Below are 21430 nucleotides of genomic sequence, written 5' to 3' on the forward strand. Positions count from 1 at the left end.
CTACCACTGGCCCCACAGACTTAGCAATAGCCTTCCTTTGAGGATCCACTGTATCAGGGAACTCCAAAGGTAAATTTCAGGCAAAAATCCCAGAAGGCGTCTAGGGCGCCAAAGGCTTCGACGCCAAGAGTGTCAACAACCTCAGCGTCGAGAGCGCCAAAGGCTTCGACGTCGACAATGGTGCCGACGGCGCAGAGGCATGATGAGAAGGCAAAGCCTCGATGTCCTAATCCGATGGACACGGCGCTGACGGAGTCGACTCAGGCCTCGAGCCCTTAGCAGGTTTCTGCGGTCTCGCCGGGGACCGAGACCTGGAAGCATGCCACAGTACGAGACCGTTCCATGCCGGCTTCATCAGAAGGTGCTACCGGAAACGTGCCTTGTGATTGAAAAATCACTAACATCTGCTTCTTAAAGGCAGCCATTCCTCCGGAATCGAGGACTTCATCGGACATGCCACTTTCCTTGCGGCTCCATCCTCTGAGGAGGACAGGGAAGTCGACCGGTGACCGTGCTTCCTAGAATGCCACGACGAGGAAGAAGAATGGCAGGAACCACTCCGGGACCGAGAACCCCAGGCTGCCTCCCGATGCGGAGAATCGCCCTTCGATTCCCCGGTGGACAGCCCCTTGGACGATTTAGATTTTCGGGACTTACTGGGTTTAGAACCCCTATCGACCTGAAGCTTCCGCTTATGCACCCGCAAGGCCTTGGCAGTCAGCTACTGGCATTTTGAACAGTCGTCGGTGTTGTGACTTTCTCCCAAACACTGCAAACAAATGCGATGCGGGTCGGTGATCGACATTTTTGACTTGCAGTCCCGGCAAGTCTTGCAGCCAGACCGCAGAGTCAGAGGGGTCGAAGAAGAAGACCTCTCAACGATGAAACAAACGAGGTGCGTTGAGTTTTCGGAGCAAACGTTTATCTAAAAAAACGGAACTGAGGCTACTGGCTCTGTGTGTCCTACTTATAACATCCAGTGATATCGCCCTCAACGAAGGCTTTCGAGGGACATCGACTTGACGTCATAGACGCAGGACACCCTCTGCCTAAAAAGTTTCCGAAGTGCACAGCTGTTGTGATTACATGTCAAAGATGTGGAATACGTTGGAGGACACAATCCATTCGAAATCGAGAGTTCCAGTCTGCTACTACGTTCTGTTCTCCCGGCAAGTACTCTGTAGTGACTGTTATGTGGTGTTGAAGGCAGTGGTGCCAGAAGTCCTTTGATAGCGTGGCTAGCATTTCGATCTGGTGCCCCCCATGTCTGTTTATGTATCGAACTGCCGAAATGTGGTCCATCTTGAGCAAGATGCAACAATTGGCTTGGTCTTTGGTAAAAGCGTGCACTGCATATGATCCTGCTTGATGTTTCTGGCAGTTTGTGTAACTTGAGTTCCTCTGCAGACCACTTCCCTCAGGTCTCTATTTCTCCACACCTGGCACCGCAGCCGGCTCTGCTCGCGTCTGATTCCATTACTATATCTGTAATGTCACCAAAAATCGTACGGCCATTCCAGGCTTCCATGTTTTGGAGCCACCAATGGAGTTCTGCTATGGCTTCCTGATCTAGAGTAACTATTTAATGGTATTCTAATCCTCCCTGAAGGTGTCTGATTTTGAGTCTCTCAAGGGCTCCGTAGTGTCGGAGCCCTGAAAAGATCGCTTGGATCGATGCTGCTATAAGACCCACTACTCTGGCTAGACTGCAAAGCGAAATATTCCTCTTCGCTAATATTGATCTGAGCTCTTTCTTGATGGCTTTGATCTTGTGAGCCGGGAGCTCGATAGAGGCTTTTCTGGTGCCTATTACAAATCCTAAGAATTCTATTCTCTGCGTGGGCTGTAAGCTCATGTTTATGAGGAAGCCGAGGAGTAGACTACGTGCAAGTCCATCTCACCTGCTCTTGAAGAGTTGTCTTGTTCTGAGCTAGGATGAGGATATCGTCTAGGAAGATGATGATCCTGATTCCTCTCCCCCTTATGACTGCTGCTAGTGGCCTGATCTTGGTGAAGGCCCAGGGAGCTGATGCTAGCCCAAATGGGAGACATCTGAAACACCAAATCTCTGTTCCACCGAAATCGGAGGAACCTTTGGTGCTTTATTGCTATCGGAATCGTGAGATAGGTGTCCCTGAGGTCTAGGCATGCCAACCGGTCTACTGCTCGGAGGTGGACTCGGAGGAGATGAGTACCCTCCATCTTGAAATGTCTGTACGTTAGCCACTCATTTAGACTCATTTAATATATTGCTGAGAAAACCAGAGCCCCCTTGTAAATTGCTCTCTATTGTGCCTTTGTGTGCTAGCACTACCTCCTCCTGCGGCATCTGTGCTGAATGGGGTTCTGTCCTCTGGGTAGGGTTGCCTGTGAATTCTAAATGGAGACCAGCTACTGCTTGTAGCACCCAGGCATTGCTGGATAGCTCTTGCCATTCGCGCAAAAATAACAGAGTTCTCCCCTCACTCCCAGGATGCATGCACTCTGGGTACTCGCCGCCTGTTGCGCTCTGCTGTCTCTAGACTCCTTTTCACCTGCGTTCCCTGGACAAACTGTGATCTGGCTGGGAAGAATGCGTCCTGTTGCCTGCTTTCACAATATTGGGCCTGTGGTCTTCATTGCATGTTGAACCGATTGGACGATCGACCCCGATGTCGACCGTTCCCTGCAAAAATGTGTCCCGGAAAAATCTTACTTGTCCAACTCTGTGCTTTCTCTAACGCTGAGTATGTGCCCACAAATTGGGACATTTCTTTGGCGACAGCTTCTCAGAAGAGCATTCCTTTTGCTCATTTCTCCTGCCTCATAAGAAGCTAGGTCGCTAAATTTACTGTCAATTTTGAGCATTACACCTCTCCTTCTCTCTGAGGAAAGAGCACAGTTGGCGTTGTCCAGGAGACAAACTGTGCGTTACGCCCAGCTACCTAGTACTTGCGCATCTATCGGAATTCCGGTGTCCTTGGCTCTGTTGGCCACGTCCATTGTTTTTGCTAGAGGTTCTGCCAGATCTAGCAGCTTGTCTTGGCATCCTCTCCAAGCGCGTTCAACCCCTTTGCAAATGTCTCTGGCTGTCTTTGTGACAAGGTCACCACCGTCTTGGGGCCGAGATCAGGAGTGTCTGTCACTTTCTCAGGTAGTTGGGGTCTTGGTCACTCTGCTCTCATCCTGGAACGACCTTCCCTATCCAAAGGCTTTCTGATGTACTGCGTTATGTAGAGCGCTACTCTGAGTGACGGCAACCACTCTGTAGATTTGGGATGTCGGATAGCCTCCGGGTTGAACACGTCACCCGTATTATCGTCTTCTAGCTCTGGTTCTTCCAGGGCAGGGTCGTTGGTGTGAGGTTTCCTCCTCCTTCTATAATAATATATATTATATTATATAATAACCGCTGTCGTGTTACCCTAAATTAGTCACCCCTTGGGAAGGGGCTCGTGGGTGTGGCACTGTCAACTTCAGCAAGAAGGCTGTCTTGAGCCTGCTGACCAGATCAACCTCTTCTTGGGGCACTGCGTTAGCCCCTTCTTTCTGGCTTGGGGGCCGAAAGGATGGCCACTTCCAAGCCTTTTTACACCCCTCTTGGTAAACACCTGTAGCGGGTTGTCTGGCTGATGGTCCTTCATCTGGGCTGTCTGCCAGTCTCTTCCCGGAGGTTTCTTGCCCCTCTTTTTGCTTGGCTAGTAAAGCTTCCCAGGCTTCTAGGCGCTGTGTGAGAGGCTGCACCCCTTGAGACACAGCTATAGAAAGTGTCTCCTAGGACTTTTTTGAAACCGGGATAGGTCCTTGTTCCCCACTGCGTGCTCCTCCATCCACTCCTCCTCACTCCATTCTATGGAGGTGCTCTGAGATGCCCTTGTGCACTTGTACTCTACCATGGTGCACCTCGGGTACTTGAACCAAAGCAAGCTGTTAAGGACTATCAGCGAGTGCACAAATACTCGTTTTAAAATATATATTTTTTTTTTAAAGAAAATAATAAATGATTACTCTTTCTATTGCGGAGCGCTTGTTTTCTGCCCAGCCCTCTGCGATGCTGTAATCGTTTGGTGACTGTTTGAGGTGTTACATAGTCGGATAAGTGATTTAAAACACCTGTGTATGAGCGCAATATAAATAAAATATCATATCATATGTAGAAGTACGCTGTATGCTCGATTGGAGCATTAGAGGAATATCTGAGGGTTGCTGGGAGTCCTAGCGTCCTCGGGTCCTAGCTTCCCACACTAAGAGGGCGGGTCCGGCTGCATAGGGTGAGCGTGTTCGCTCACAGCTCCGTTTCCGACCCTCAGTAATAACAAAACGCCTTGCAGTGGGGCGACGGCAATAATTTACACTCTGTGCTGAAAACATAAAGGAAATGCGTGCCGTGGCTCTGGGAGCCACTGACTTCCAAGACGACCAGCGTATTACGCTGCCGCAATATGCATCAAAAATATGCTTAACAGACTCAATATGAGGAACCCAATTATAGTAATGTCATATTTCAGTACTATTCTGAGGAAAACTTCACACCATGTCATTGTATTAAATATGTACGGAGAAAATCTATTGAACGTATCTGTGAGCTGCAGCAAAAAGAAAGAGGAAGGGGCCCAGGCAGGAAGCAGCACATGGAGGGTCCTGGGCTCTGATAGGTGGATACAGAAGGCTTCAGGACTACTCGGGTCTGGTGACCTATGGGGATTTGTAGTTTATCAGAAACTCAGAAAACTCTTGAACCTTTTTCCCTTTTCGTTTGATTGGAGAGAAACAAACCAAAGCAAAAATGTGTTCAGTTCAAAGTTTAATATGTGAAATGCTATGAGTTGCAGAATTAAAGAAAGGAAAGCATAATCCTCGCCTCCTTTCTTGACCTACAATTGCATCACTTCCTGTCTCAGAAGCATCCCTTGTAGTATCATGCCCCATCAGGGTCTACACTTGCTACCAAAAGTTTAAACTTTCCATTTATGTATCAAAATGAATGCTTGGCAAGAATGCATGGAATAATTGGTGTAGGACTCAACCCATATAGGCCAAAGCATAAGTTTCTTGCGGCATATTACCTAAATATGGCAGGTCCTTATGCCTTTTAATTTGATTGACCATCCAGCTTAATATTTTAATTGGGGCATTTCCACAAACGCCTCCCCCCACCTTTATTAGGGTTCCCATTGCACTGGACTCGTACCCACTGTTTTTTAAGCAATTATCTCTGACCTTGTACAACATCAATACAATATCTGGTGTATATTTTGATAGAATAACCTATCCCCCTTCCTTGATGCCAATCCAAACATTGCATTGTTAAATCCCCCTTGTAACACATCCCCCAACCTGGAAAGAACATTTCAACAATGCATATGCACTAGAGTGGATTTTTTGTACTTTTCTGACACGGTTTACATAAAACCTTACACAAATCGAGAAAAGAAAAAAACAACTTTACATTCTAGATGAATCCAAAGAAAATCATAGATAAAAATGTAGATTCACACAGTCGATGATAAAACATTTAAAAAGCAACCAACGGCAATAATTCAAAATATATTTTTGCCCCACATTAACCTTGACCATAGCAGTTTCGTTGAATAGTCTGAATTAAAACTGTCCAGTTCTTTGTGAAATGCAGAACTTCTAATGTTGATATGTGCCTGACAGTCTAGCACCCAATGTTGTAGAGTTTGTAGTTAACAAAAACGGCATAAAAGAGTGATCTCGTTAATTGATATTACCCAGCTTTTGGTCCTTTGTCTAGTGTGGATTTGATTGAGCCTGAAGAGTAGATATATTTTATGTATTTTGTTACAGGGAAAAGGTTTCCAATATAAAGAAAGTTGGTATTTTTTTGGTAAGGAAACTTGGCTTCTCCAGCATGGGGTCTGGCATTGATTCACATGCTCATGAATATTCCCTGTCAGGCTGGGAATCTGTGCTAAAAGATTTTTTTTTTTTACTTTCACTTTAAACCTGTATTTCAAAGGGATTGTGTCCTCCGACGTATTCCTCATTTTAGATATCTCTGCTGGCCTCGGAAAACTTTTTCTCTTTAGAGGGCGCTGCGCGTCGACGTCCTCCGAGTCGATGTCCCTCGACAGCCGCCGTGTCGACGTCATCCTGCCTATAAAGGCCGCGCGCAGCGTCCGTTGCTCAGTTCCGTTTTTCCGCGCTTACTCAGTGCCTCGGAATACCGTTGCTCAGTTCTTAGTCAGATTAATCCTACTTACCTCGAGTCATTCGATCCGTACTCGATGGCTCCCTCGTCGGAACCGACAACTCCTCGATCCGGCTTCAAGAAATGCCGAGATTGTGGGAAAAAGATGTTGTTGACTTACCCTCACATAGTTTGTCTGTGGTGTTTGGGAGCTGAACACCATTGTTCGGAGTGCGAGGACTGTATGTCCATGACAGCTAAGGCCCTGAAGGAGCGTAGGGGGAAGCTGGAGAAAGGTAAGACTTTTAAAGCTTCTTCTTCGTCGACGAAGTCGAGACACTCGTCTCCTCGTCACCATTCGCGCTCCAGGTCTCGGAGTGGGCCCCATCACTCGAGATCGAAGCACTCGAAGAGGAGACGTCGAAGATCCCCTTCTCCGTCTTCCTCTTCCTCTGTTTCGCCAAAAAGAATCCCTTGCCCCACGAAACATAGTTCCCGGGCAGAATGGGAGGAATTCCGCAAAAATATGATGAGCGTCTTCCAGAAAGCGGCCTCGACCCACTCGAAGACTGCCGAGAGCGATGCTCTGGTCGAAAGACCCGAAGGTCAAAAACGCCGCGAGTCGCAGTACCCGGCGAAGGAAACCTCTCGAGCGCGTCTCGAACCCTCGAGTAGGACTATGACCTCCAAACTTTCCTCGAAGGTGCCGTCGACGAGGGTTCCGTCGACGCCGAGGTCGGTGTCTTCGACGCCGTTGTCGAAGGGACCTTCGACACACGGGTCTGTCGACTCAACGCCAGCTTAGACACCGGCGTCGACGCCAAGAAAAGTCACGGTTACGACACACTCAGTGACTATCCCCAGGTCCTCGACTTCGATGGCTTCGAGATTGTCGAGTAGAATTCCAATTCTGTCGAGGTCTTCGAGGCCTCCGCCTTTGTTTTCGACGCCACGTTCGAAGCCGTCGACGACATCGACGTTTTCGAGGCCGATAATGACAAGTTTGTGCTCCCAGGGGCCTCCATCTTCCGATCCCCAGCAGGGTCTCCCTGACGCAGCAGTGTGGGGCAGTAGAGTACCCATACCCAGCCAGGCTGGCCCTAGCGACCTGGTTCTTGACCAGCTGAGATTGCAGCATGCTAAATTTTCGGATGACAACTGGGACATCATACTGGAGGCAGTCTGCTCGATCCCAGTATAAGAGCAAGTGGAACAGGTTTTGCCACTGTGCTCGAGACATGCGACTGGACCCCATCTCCTGCTCCCTGGACGATGTGCTGGCATTCTCCACACATCTGGCTCGGTCTGGCGTCCAGGTTCATTCCTACTGCACCTAAATGGCGGCCATTGGACCCTCAGTCAGAGGCAGAAGGGGCTCTACATTCTTTGGACCTTAAGGGAGTCCTCAAGTTATATATTTCACGGACTAAATCCTTCAGGACGTCTGAGGCATTGTTCATTACCTTCCGGCTTGTCTCCTGGCACCCAGGCTTCCCAAGCTTCTATCGCCGGCTGGATGGTCCAGGCCTTCGCAGAGGTTTATAAGACCATGGGAAAACCCGTTCCTGAGGGGATTTATGCCCATGCGGTCAGGGCTAATGCCACGGCTGTCGTGTTTCAAAGGCATGGTTCTTGGGATGTCCTCAACAAGGCAGCTACTTGGGCCACTCAGTCTGCCTTCTGTAAGCACTATTCCCTGGATACCAGCTCCAGGCACAAGGCAGAGTTCTGTCCTGAAGAACCTTTTTGCTTCGTCCTAGATATGAGGCAGGTGATTACAGCTCGCTCCAACCTATGGTCTTGTTCGGTGGAATCACCCACATGGATGGAGGAAAGGGGATGGGATGTATGAGTAATTAGTTAGTCACCATAGTGACTAGACTATTCAAAGTCCTTAGTCCTGTTTCCTCCATACGTACCCACCCACCTTCCCCCTCAGGGGCTAATATATTAAGTGTAGCCAGGTATCTGTGTTAAAAAGTGGACTGAGGTGCCAAAGGGCGGTGCCTCGGTCACGGGGCTTTCCCACTTGCTATACTAAATTTAAAGGGGAAGCTTAATTTTTCACTGCCAAAAGGTCCCGGTACCGTCGCCATGTTGGGGGACAACCACAAGTATGTAGGAAAGGGGACTAAGGACTGGGAGTACTCTAATCCCTACGGTGAGTAACTTTAATAACTCTTATGTTCTGTAGAATTTGCGTAGCTTTTTAAACTGGTTTGTTTGCTTTTGTTGTGTTATTAAATTAATAGTCAGCACCTGTAATGAAATGCAGCACTTAGTTAAGGTAAACTATAAAAGGTTTCCTTTGTTGCTACCTTCACCAATAAGTCAAAATAAAGCACCCAAGAAATATTTCTTAGAAAGAGCCGAGAGCTATCGATCTCTTAATGCTAGCAGTCCTTAATTCCTGAGAGACTTTCATTTCTTTAAAGTAGTTTTGTGTAGTTATACGGTCACATTATTTTCAAATTCCCCTTTCCTTCCTGATTCAGTTAGTAAAAACTCACAATGTGGGAAAGAAGAAAGTATTACTTTCGGGTAAAGGAAGACTGACCCATACCTCCATCAAACGGTAAAATTACATGGTCCCGCTCATTGGCCAATTAATAATATGCTTGTTTGCCAGGTTATCTTAGAGATCAGAAACAAAATCTAATTCCCAAGCAAGACCTATCCAGAGCTTGAGCTACATGAATTTTGTTGATAGAATGTTCAGTCTGGATTGTCTCAACCTACCTCTGCCACCACACACTTCACTACCCAGACAATATTGCCTGTCGCTGTGGGAACCTGTAACAAGCACACACACCTTGTGGATGTGCAGAGAGGTGGAGGGAAAAAATTAATATTTCTTTATATACTGTTATCTTATGTCAAGTCATGCATCTGACCTTTTAATTATATGTTCTGCTCAACAAGACTGTATATCACCCTCTATACACTATAGCTGATCTACCAGAGATTACTTCACCATGAAATGCCTGCTATATCTAGGCATTATCTGTAAGTAACAAAAGGCCTATGGAGGATCTCTGCTTCTAGCCGACATTAACAGAGCTTACATTTGTGGTTTTTGAGTTTTTTCTTTAATGTGCTTCCTAGAGCGCTTCTTCCATGTATTAGAGGGAAAAAGGCAGGGAGCTGGATACTTACCTTTAAATACTCTCCAAACCTGGTAGGACTTTAATCCCCTGCTGGCGTTTATCTGCCGTCAGACTAATGGGCTGATTAAGCAGTTGTTTACGAAATAAACAGCACAGCAGAGTACCATGATTAAGCTCAATGGGAACTGTGAACCTGAGGGCTATATACTCAGCAGGAGGAAAGCGAAGAGTTCGTGTTGTTTGTGCAAATTAGCCTGACTTCTGGTGATTAGTCAATTCGTACTAAAGACTGACAAGAGACTGAGGTAATGCAAACATTCTTATGCTGTATAGTTATTTTCAAGAGAACATTTGAATCCTATTCTCGATTAACATTTCTATTATATTTTGCCTTTTGCACACAAAAGAACTGCCAGATGAAACCCTGGAGCGATGGGAGACTTTTTGCACAGGTCCTTTAGGCGAAACCAACAAGAAGAACACTGTGGACCTGGTAACTTTTTTTAAATGAGTGGGCATTTATTTAAAAAAAAAACATGTGGGATGTTGGCAATATGTGCAGGTTATATAAGAAAAATATAGTATATCATGATTTTACATCTTTTCACAATATTGATTTTGTCTTAACTTAAGATGTGTAGTTAAAATGATTCCTTAGTTAACATTTAGATATCGGTTTCCTTATGATGCTTTCTAAAAAAAGCCCCCTTTTGCAACGTTATATTTGTCGGTTTCCCACAGACTTGTTTTTCCAAAGGGAGAGCTATACCAGTGACAAATAGCTAAAGTAACAATTAGCCCGGGTAATTGCTTTAATTGTGAGGGAGCAATACTGTCCCAAAAGCTTTTAGAATGGGGATAATAGAAAAGTTGCAACATTTTGAAGACTTGGTACTATAATGGCTACTAAAGAAATACATGACTACAAATCAACTCCCTGGAATAAAGCAGGGAACATTGGAAACCTTTATTGCTCCAGGGTGACAAAATGTTTTTTCTCATGATTCACAGGAGAAACCATTTAATATGGGAAAATTAGTAACATTAATTTTGGAAAATTATGGTTCAATTTAATCAAAAAAAGTACACCTGTGTTGCCTATGAGGCACAAAATACCTGTCATTTTTGAAAAAAGTGAAGAACATTGATTGCAAAAGAAAAATATTTATATTCTTCAAAGTGACACTGTTGAATTGTTTAATTGACATTATTAATCACATATTTACCTTAATTGAAAAGACCTGGGTAATGGTAAAAATATTGTGCCAATGTGTCAATAGCTGAGGTGACCGATTACGAAGGACATGCAAATGCTTTGACGTTACCTAGTCTCTTCTGGGCTACAAGCACCTATTTAGCAACTGCTTGTACCTTAGAAAAACCTTGCTCATTTCACACCAACGGCTAACCAGGAGTTTTTTTCGATCCCCATCACACCTGCTGCCATATAGAAATACTTTCGTGAAATTAATTTATAAAAGACAAAAGGCACATAAGGACACATTTAGAAGACTTCTAAAGGATAATGGGTCATAGATAATGGTCAGAAAAGTATAGTTGCACTCTCATTTGGAAGTTAGACTGGCAGCGCACTTCTTGCTGCATCCTGATTCACTAGAATCCCATTAAGCTCCTGCTTAATGGGTGCAGGTGTTCATTTTTGCTTCTGCACATCAAGTCTGAATTTTGGTCCGTGAAATGTATTATGCGTTAGAATGTTAATATTGTTTTCACTGCGAAGAACAAATGTAATTGTGTATTTGATGGTTTTAATTAGAAACCAAATTTAAGGTCATGAAAAATACTGACAATGTGAAACCTGTTTCTTTAATCTTTTAATAGTTTTATACAAGAAATCACAATATACTGCTTTCCTTTTAAATGGTTATATCATGGACATTGATAAAGAGACTATATCATACCCAGGTGTAAAAGGCGGAAGACATTTTTATTCAGACTCCTGTTAATCGCTGTGCAGACAACCAAATAATTCAGTGACATGAATAGCACTGTAACCTAAACTTCCCTCTATTAAGTTGGTTGTATGCTGGCCCTTTCAGGCTTCCCCAAAAGTCCTTCAAACTGCTTACTCAAAATGAACAGTCCACTAAAAATATACTCCCTCCCTAGAACGGTCAGGATGGTTTCTCCTTCTATATTCATTGGAAATATGATCAAACGAAGACTCTTTTCTCTTTCTCATTTCTCTTCTCCCTCTTCCACTCACTTTATTTTCCACTCTTTCCCTTTCTGCTGGAGTTTCTGGCATTACCAAAGTCCTGATTCAGAAATAATAAATGGTTTGCACTCTTGAAGGTCTCCTTATAAAGCTGCCAATACTTTAATGCTCCTATATATCAGTCAGTCTATAGAATTCTCTCTCAGCAGTCCTCTTATTTTCTGTTTATGGTGGGATACCAGCCAATCTTCTTGTATGGCCTGTACATATCACTGTATCTCTCCTACATGTGGCAGGTACAGTTGGAGTTGCTATTTGACTTTGTGATGGAGACCTTTGGGTTTGCTTGTCCTACTTCCCACAGAGGATCTTGAGAGTGCCTTATCGCCTCCCTTTCCACAGGTCTTACTTTCTACTTTATGTTCAAGACTGCTCTTTTAGCCTTATCCTCCTCCCCATGAGCTTGTTCCTCTACCTCATCATGGGTTTAACCCCTTCTGATTGGGGCCTCACCCTACCCTGTCACTTTTGGCTATATATGCACTCTCGTTCCTTCTTGTTCTCACTAGCTACTAATTTGCTAGCCTTTGTATTTTCTCCTGGATCCCAAAACTCCTGGTGTCCCTCCTACTACAGATTTCATCGTCCTACCACCTTGTGATGGTTTTTCTCTGCCTCTTTTCTCCAGCCTCCTCTGCTCCAGCTGATGTCTCTCCAAACTGCTTCCACAGCCTCACCCCAGAATCACCATCTCTCTTCGACCTTTTTTAAAAAATGTTTTTTTATTTTATTGTATCATACAGTTAATGAATAACTTTTGACACATTGCATCATAGTACGATTATAAAATACAAGAACCCTTCCAAAGAAAAATATCTCAAAGGCAACATAACATCTAAATATCAAAACCTAAAATATCAGTACAATCAAACTTCCAGCATTTGAATTATGCCATGTACCTCTCTCCACAATTTGGTGAGAAAAACCATGAGTCCCTCATGGGTGGCAGACATAAATAGGCCCCATAAACCAGCCGAGGGATGGAGCGGTTCCAACCCATATGCCCTGAGGGCCTTTCTGCGTAGCTCACCAAGTGCATCGCAATTTGACAAAAGATGTTGTACTGTCTGCACCTCTTCATTACCACAAAACTGACAGCCTCTGCCCCGCCTGGGGATTTTGGACCACGGACCAACAATTTCAAGCGTATTCATTGCATTAAATTTGAGGCGAAGGTAGTCCCACACAATAGAATTCCACAGGAACTTGCATATATGTAAAGGGATCCACTGTCTTTCAAGTATATATGGGTAGAAGCCATCAGCCATAGATTTAGCGGCCAAAGTGACAATCATTTGCTCACGCTTAATTTAGACTAGTTTCCCCCTCATTACATTCTTGAATTTATTAGCACCTAGCATCAATAAGCCCTCGCGGGCACTCCAAGCCCACTGATCAACCAGACTCCATCTTTTCCAGGATTCATTTTTCATGTAAACATCCTTGGTGGCGATGGCATTAAACAGGACCCCCATCAGGGTATTGCTCTCGGCATGTGCAAGTCTCCAGTATAGCATCAAGCTGCTCAATATGATGCACTTTTGATTCATAGTGAGATAAAATTCCAAGGCGATCTCTGCCGGGACAAGATTGTAATCTTAGAAGACGCCGTAGGAGCTTGATCTCGATCTTAGTGATGTCCCCCAGTGTGACCAGATCCCAGACCCCTGCTAAGTAGCAGAGGATAGGCACATCCTTTGCAATGAATAGTTTAAGCAAGGTCCCCACTGAGTAGCCTCCACCTCGGAATGCAAAAGAGCATATTGCTCCAACAATTTGAGCCGTGCGTACCTTAAGACCGCTCAAGTGAGATGTGCCTCTTGGACCTGCTTCAAGGATAATACCCAGATAGGCATACTGGCTCACTACCTCAATAGCAACACCCCTCCGGTACCAGCCCACTCTCGCTTCATGTCTACGACAGGTTTCAAAAATCATGATCTTGGTTTTATTGATATTCACCTTCAGGGAGTTCAAAGCCAGGTAGGAGCCAAGGTTATCCAAGGGGGTTTGGAGTCCACTTGGCTTCAGGTCCAAGACAACAATGTCATATGCATAGCCCATCAATAGAACCACTGTATGGCCCAGCTTCCGAGGAAGGCACTTTGGATCCGCCATTGCTAATCCCATGTCAGAAAGATATAGGTTGAAGAGGATCAGAGCCAGGAGACAACCCTGCTTCAAACCTACTTCAGTTGAAATCCAAGCTGATGTTCCCCGGTCTCCCTCCAACCTTAATTTGACACGGGTCTCAACACGCAGAAGCATATTCATCTTTAATAGGCCAGAGGGAAACGCTCAACCATCTAGCTTCCCCCACAACCTGGCACGGTCCACCGTGTCAAAGGCAGTACTATAATCCACAACGCAGCATATATAGGTCGCTTGCAAATCATCCGTGCCTGTTCTACAATAGATACAAGATAAGCGCAAAGAACTTGGACAAAACGTCCAACATGGCCAATAGGCAGTATTTGCACGGATCAGTTCGGGCACCCTTCTTATGCACAGGAACCATGATGCTATCATGCCAGGAGCAGGGGAGGACCTGGTTTATAGAGATACACCTAAACAGATGGTGGAGGACCCTAGCCCAGAGGGGGATAGCTGCCTTAATGATTAGATTAGATTTCATCTGGCCCTTGATTACGGGATGATCTACTGGTGCCAAATAGTCCTGCAACCGCCTGCAAGTTTTTCTCATAAAGCCAATGCCCTATTTCTCTGGGGACAAACCGCATTCTCAGATGTGAATTACCCAAGATGGATGTGATGTAAACAATCCAATCGGACTCGGGGACACCATTAAGATCTAAATTGAGAGAATTTTGGCCATTGACAATCTTCCAGAATGTTTTTGTTTCATTATTGGCAGCTGTCAGCACCAGATCATGCCACTTTTGGCATTCTTTCCGATATTTATGGGATCTAATCCACTTAGAATAGGAGAGCTTAATCTCCCTCCTTCCTGTAGCGTGAGCCACGGGATCCATCACTGCCTTTGACAATATCTGCAACTCATCACAAACTGATCTTTTTTTGTTGCAAATTATTTTGTCATAGGAATGTCTGAGACTTGAGAGGTCCCAACGGCCCGCTGTTTGTTCCCCTTATTGGCCATTGCGACGCTTGCCAAAACCTGGGCAGTAAAGCCCTCAAATTGTGTCGCCAGACACAACTGCTTCACCCCTTGATTATAGGCAGGAAAGTCCTGAAAAACCATGCATGAAATTGCCAGCGCAGTCTCAATTCGGGTGGGATTCCAGCTCACTCTAGTCATAGCTTTATTAATACTTACAGACCCTGTGTTGCGATCTTTATCACTAGGAGACGCCAAGTTCAGAGATAAGAAAGTGCTCACTCTAGGCGAGGTTGAATACCCTTGTCAATAACAGCAGCATAGTTGGCCACAAATGCATAATCAATGATGCTGGAGTTAGAGGGGGAACACCACGTGAACTGTGGTGGACAGTCCGAAGGACACGCTCCATTCACCATCACGTATCCCTGTGAGTAGAGGAACGTTTCCCAACTCAAGCCCCTAGAGCAACTATGGTCAAGTCTAGACTCACACCTAGGATCACTGGCATTCGTTACCATCTGCCCAATCTCTGAGTCTTGGTTACTGGGGATCCTAGAATTAAAATCCCCAACCATAATAGTGGTAATAACATTGGTCTTAGAATCAAGCCACCCCACTAGGTCTTACATTAGGGCGCCATGTGGTGCGGCATAGGGAGGGTCATATATATTGATAAGCAAAATATCCTGTGCCCCCGGTGAGTTAATCCCAGACAGTCTACCAATCAAAATATTGGGTGAATCACAATGAATCCCTGTCAAACACAGAGGTTTTTAAGCCCTCAAAATGTTTTCTACCCAGGTTTCCTTTCACTGTCGACTTGTGCAATATTGCCCACCCGTCAAGTACCAGTGGATCAATCATCCACGTTTCCTGCAAGGCTAAGACACTAAAACAGTCCACCTTCCCAAACTACTCATCCTCAAACAGATGCCTGTTCCCCCTGGTTTTCCAACTTATAAGCAACCAGGAGTGGCTAGGGATGCCTCAGATTTCTCTGCCGCACCATCCCTGCAAGCCACTCTCATTGAATATTGTCAGTGCCACCCCCATATTTGTGTTGGATGTCCCACGACCCACTGGGATATTAATAGAATCAGGGGGAAGCTTTGAAACAGCTTGGGCATTCATTGGGAGAAAAGGCACTGTTTCATTGGTATGTTTACTGGTTACGGGTTTGGGCCCAACCGCCACGCCCATGCGTTAATGGAAGAATATTAGTGCATGGGATTGCATTCATAGCTGGCTTTAAAGAACCATTGTGAGTGGGCGACAGCATAATCAACCATCAAATCCATTGATGGATATGTGAAGGACGAGACGTACTCTGCACCCTCACATTGAAGTACTGTCCTGATGTCATTGCTACATATTGAACAGAGCAGAATAATTGAATGAAAACGCTCCAGAATTTGAGCCTGCTTCAAATAATCCGATTGATCGCTCTGGAAAAGACTCAGAATTAGCATTGCCCTTTCAGTGGGGCCTGTATACTAACTCACATCACTTTGCACTGCTTCTGGCCCGGCAGATGACCCTGTGAGCTTCTCCACAGATGAACCCACAGGGCCAACCGAGGGCCTTGCAGTTATTGGAGGGAAGTGTTGACTTAGGATCAGCAAACAGATGTTTTAGATTGTACACAGGAGTGAAGTTCTTCCCCAAACATTAACTCGATTTCCTCCCTCCATTCTTCAAGATATTTAAAGCCTTTCCCCCTTTCTTGGTGCCAGCGGTAGTTGGAATAGGCAGAGGTTTATGTGCTGCCTTACTAACATTAGCAGGCACCACAGAGGGGTAACTCCAAGGCAAATTGGGATCTGAGATAAAAAAAAGTCTGAACAGCAGTTATTCCTACCCAGATGTTTTGCAGGACATGAAATATTGCCCACATTAGTCAATGCAGGGTTTACACTTGAGATCCTGGAGATGTTAATATCAATAGAGACATTAGCCACCAAAGTCAAGAGAGGCTTGCTAGTCAACCTGCCAATAATACAACTCGTGGCCTGCATGGGACCGGGCTTAGAAGTGATAGGTCTTTTATTGGTGTATTTCATTGCTTGGCAAACAACTTTCCTTTTCTTTTTCGAACAGGGCCTTTAGCTTTGCTAATTGTTGTGGCATCAATAAACTCCTTCGGCGCCACAGGTTGAAATATTGCTGCAGCGGCCTGGTTAGGAGACCCAGATTTGGCAGATCAAGTTATGGTCAGATTTATACGATCATGCTGCACACAGGTTTTTACAAGGGCAGTCATTTCGAAACAGTATGGTCCAATGATTTCAGGGCAGCAGCGTGGGCAGACATTGCAATATCCTGAGACTCAAGATGGGACAAAGTTGAGTATAACCATGCAAGAAGGGTAGACGGCAGATTTTCCAGGGCGTTGAACATTGATACCGAATAACTGCTCCTTCTTCCTCTATTATGCCGTGAGAGAGTAGATGTAGTGTGAGGGTTAATAAGCAGATCATGTGAATGTGTGTCCTACTGCACATCAGCAGATTCAGTAGTCATTCATAGTGTCAACTGGTGGAAAAGACAAATTTAGATCCAATGGTGGGGTAGAAGGATGGACAACCACTGTGACCACCACCTTGCTGTGCATGCACACATCCAGAATAATATTCGTAGTAGTAGCAGAACTAGTAAATTCGCTAAGTCTGCCCAGAGAGACAGAGGATAGAGCGGTTAGGTCTCTTACTGCGACAACGGGAGCAGGTTCCACCATTTCATCCCCATGTGCCCTCGCTAGGGATAGGGCTGCAGGACACAATTGGGGAGTAGGATTGAGGGAAGTGAGGGGCAAATCCGGGATCACGTTACCAGCCCCCAAAACATGATACAGACTTGCAACCCAGACATGGAATGGATGCAGATGGCTCTGCCTCTGACTGGTAAGCTAGTTCAGAGGGTCGGAGATCATGATGCTACAGACATAGTTGAGTCCGTAGCTGCAGATTAAACAGAGCCATAAGCTTTAGATAGTAGTCAGGGATTTTAGGCAAGTTGAAGATTTGGCTATTTTCTTTCCTTTTGTTACCTCCAACGCGATAGGTCTTCCATGGACAAGATTTGGTTATGATCTCGGGCGGCTGTGGCTAAAGGACAAGCTCCGTGACTGGAGCCAAAACACTTGTAAACATTCTGGTATAGTGCTGTTAAAAGCAGCACGTTCATCCGGACAGAATGGAGGACACGCCATACTGCATAGGGGTTTAGGCCCCTCCACTGGTCTAGTCCCAGTGGTAACTCCTAGAGCCGCTCCTTTCGTAGCACCAACAATCGGGAGCCCTGAACCCCCAAGATCGTATTGAGGATCATCCGGGCACGGCTGGGCAGCAGCTGGGGGGGGGGGCAGATTAAGAAAAGAGGCAGCAACAGCGGTGTCCAGTCAAATGGTCGAAAATAAAAGATCAAATGACCATTTGATCGGCAGTGAAATGGTCGGAAAAAAAAGTCGAATTTTTTATTTATTTATTTATATATATTTTTTTAGTTTTGTTTGGTTAAAAAATATTTTTAATAAAACAGGGGATTGGGCGCCCATAAAAAGAAATAGACTATTTTTTTGGACCATTTGACTGTCCATCAAATGGCATTCGATCCTTTGGTTTTGGACCAAATGACTGGTAACCAGCAACAGCCATGGCTAACATGGCACTACACGTACCCATAGTAACAGCGTGTGGTCAGCAGATAGCCCCCAAACCTGCTTCGCAACACACATCCACACGGCTATGTATCAAAAGCAGAAGTCAGCAATTGCAAGCAGCCATTTTAACAGACTGCTGTATCAGGAGAGTCAGCAGATCGTATAAATGCGACACAAGAATCGCAGGCAGGCAGTAAAAAACTTACCAAGTTCGGGTCTGCGTGATCACACAGATTCAGCGGAGGCTCTGTACAGATCAAAAGTCCAGAGCACGGAAAACATGCTGCCTGCCAAACACAGCAAACACACTCACCTCCACAGTCCATGACGCACTCTGTGACCGGCAACGCATGTGTGGCTTTGGATATGAGAGCTTTCCAAAGTCAGTTGATAACAGTAGAAAGACTGCCTGAATAGCAAGGCTACAGCTAACACACTCTCCTCCACACCTCAACCTTTTTCCATAACATCTTCTAGTAAATCGCACACCTCCAATTCCTGGGACATCCATTCTATATTCTAGTGGTTCCATGGGTTGGTCGAGCAATTAGGGGCCTGTATTGGGAGCTGATGCCCGAATGTATGTATCTTAATTTGTGCTGCCTTTTATTTGTTTTTTGTTGAATTGCCCCTTCTTCCACACCCACTCCTGTAGCATATGTCTTGGTTTTTAATTTGTTCAGAGGCAGGATTGTTGCTTTAAGAATCCGGTCCACCATCTTGTAATTCTTAGCTATACAAGTCTGCGCAAGCACACACTCATTCAAAGACTGTGAGGGAGCCACCGTGCAGGGGGGACCAATAGAAAGAGTTTTTACAAATTATTTTCTTTTTCCTGCTGCAGTCGAGAATACATCTTGTTAATTTGCTGGATGTGGTGGGGGTGCAATGTCCCGCCTGATGTTGCAGGTCTCCTGGTGAAGCCCTAAGTGGAGAAAGGCTCTTTGTATCTTTCCGGTGCCTCATAAGTAACTTTTTGCCAGAATTATATATTTTTTTAGTTAATAGATCCGTTTTGGTAATAAAACTGAATTTAGACATGTCATTGAACAACATACATTGCATCTCTCTTGCAGATCATTCCCTGACACTAAACCATTCCCTTAGAAATAGCTCTTTCCACTTGTTTTAACCAGGTTTTGTTTATTCTTGCTGATGTCCATTATAAGTGGTGGTAGATTATTTTCTGCATTAGCCGTCTAGGTGTATATTTGCTCTATTTAGGGATATCCTCCATTTAGCATGCCCATCTCTATTCTGATAGCCCGCCTAGTTCCTCCCTCAATCCCACCAATTTCCTTTTTAATGTGCTGAATAGTTTGGTGCTGCAGTACTCTATAGGCATGATTTATTCTTAATCTTTTAGGATTACATATACGTAGATATAAACCATTCCATATTCTTTGAAAATACATTTGTCAAAGCACTATTTGAGTCGCAGTCCTCAACCTCTAACACCAAGATTTTTGAGTAGTGTTGACTAGATGTATATCCAGGCATAATTTAGGATATATAGAACAAAGGGAAGAAGAATCATTTTTAGCAAGTTCCGTTTTGCCAACAGATTTTCTTCGAATTGTCCATCTCTATATCTAATGAAGAACAGTTTGAGAGTATCTCTTTAAGATTTCATGTAAATACAATACCGAGGTATCTGATCTTTTTATCTGCCTTTGTGAATGGCAGTTTGGACAAGTGGATTTGGTCTACAATCTTAAATATGTCAATTTATTTGGAATGCTTTAAGTTTACTTTGTCTAATTCACCTACAATTGAAATTGTCTATCGAGGTGTCTAGGTCTGTGACAAAATTAAAGAAATATGTAAGGGTTTACTTGCAATAATAAGCGAGAGGATACCATTGTCTTTGACCGCATCTATATTGAGCGCTGACCATTTGCCATTGCATGTGCTGTGGCATTCTACATAGCTATTACTTTTTCCCAAACATTTTTTCCAGATTTCATTTGCTTCAGTCCTGCCTTCAATTCACAATATCAAACCCCTTCTCTGCACCAATAAGAGAGCCAAGGATTACATGCGTGGTCTAAACCACTCTCTGAGCACCTTGTTATCGTGACTGTTGAGATACAGTGGCTAATATTTGCTCTATACTTATGCGTTATATTATGCTATTGTTCGGTTTAAAAGCCCATATTATTGGCAATATAATTGCATCTACATTATTAACAATGTTGGACAGTAGTTAAAGTACATGATGTCTCACCAGTTCTGGTATTAATGACAAGTTTCTGCATGATTGCTATGAATGAAGTCTCTGTTGTGACACTTTTGTTTGTAAGCCCTCTAAAGTTTTAATTTGATGTGAAGCAACATCTTGGTTTTGTTACTTAAGAAATAAAACCAAAATACTAAACTCAAATTTAAAGGGTGTACCAAGACATTATTTTTCAGAATTTAGAGATCCAACTATCAAAAGTCTGAGGCGCAAGAGCACAGGTGACTCGGTTCTTTTTCTCTTCTGTGTTTGCATAGCAATGGGCAGCCTCAATGAAATTGAGCACCACATCTATGCAGCCCAGACAGTAATTGAATCGAACATTAAATCCATAGGCTTTCAAGAGAGCTTGCTACACGGGTTGCCATAGGCTGCAAACAGTACATTTAACCCTCTCCACTCTAGCCTTGACTAATGAGCAACAATGATGGTCACGTCTGAAGGCACACCCACAGATGCTCATGCCAGAAAACGTACAACCTGCTAGTGAAAAAGGCCAAGAGTTTCTTGCAAGGATAACACGTTTTAATCGCACCAAAAAATAAGTTTGCCAGCAAAGAACTCTGCTCCTCAAGAACGTTCTGCCAAAAAATGATATAAGCAGAATGTTATAAGGAAGAACGTAATCACCGACGCACACATATACAGTAGTAAACACGCGTGGTTTGTTTTTGAGACTCTATACATGGGCGGCCTTCTCCATACTGGATACCAGGCTGCTATTGGTCCCAGCCCCCTCTGTCTGTCTTTAATCACATGGGATCTGCTGGGCTCATCTGCAGGGAACCAAGGTAGAGTTCACAATTAGTTACTATGCAAAACAATGCTACTCAATCATTATGGCGTGCACCTGGAAGGCTCAGGGATTGGCACAAGAGGGGCTTAAGATTGTGCTGACCCACACATTCCTCACTCATTCAGTTATCCCATTCTTCGCTCTCAAGGCTTCCACCCTCGCTTTGGACTATAATT

The 21430-nt window shown here is 44.6% G+C and overlaps 1 protein-coding gene across 10 annotated transcripts in view; it reads left to right on the top strand.

The window, feature by feature from the left end:
• The window catches only part of PPP6R3 (protein phosphatase 6 regulatory subunit 3), a 2530957-nt gene that overhangs the window by 1519377 nt on the left and 990150 nt on the right, over positions 1 to 21430 (top strand). For all 10 annotated transcript variants that reach the window (XM_069624114.1, XM_069624109.1, XM_069624112.1 and 7 more), the window contains one exon: positions 9648 to 9733. In XM_069624114.1, the coding sequence (XP_069480215.1) occupies positions 9648 to 9733 (86 nt within the window). The remainder of the gene's footprint in view (positions 1 to 9647; positions 9734 to 21430) is intronic.

The sequence above is a fragment of the Ambystoma mexicanum genome, chromosome 11 (assembly GCF_040938575.1).
Source record: "Ambystoma mexicanum isolate Mex_15411 chromosome 11, UKY_AmexF1_1, whole genome shotgun sequence".
Taxonomy (NCBI): domain Eukaryota; kingdom Metazoa; phylum Chordata; class Amphibia; order Caudata; family Ambystomatidae; genus Ambystoma; species Ambystoma mexicanum.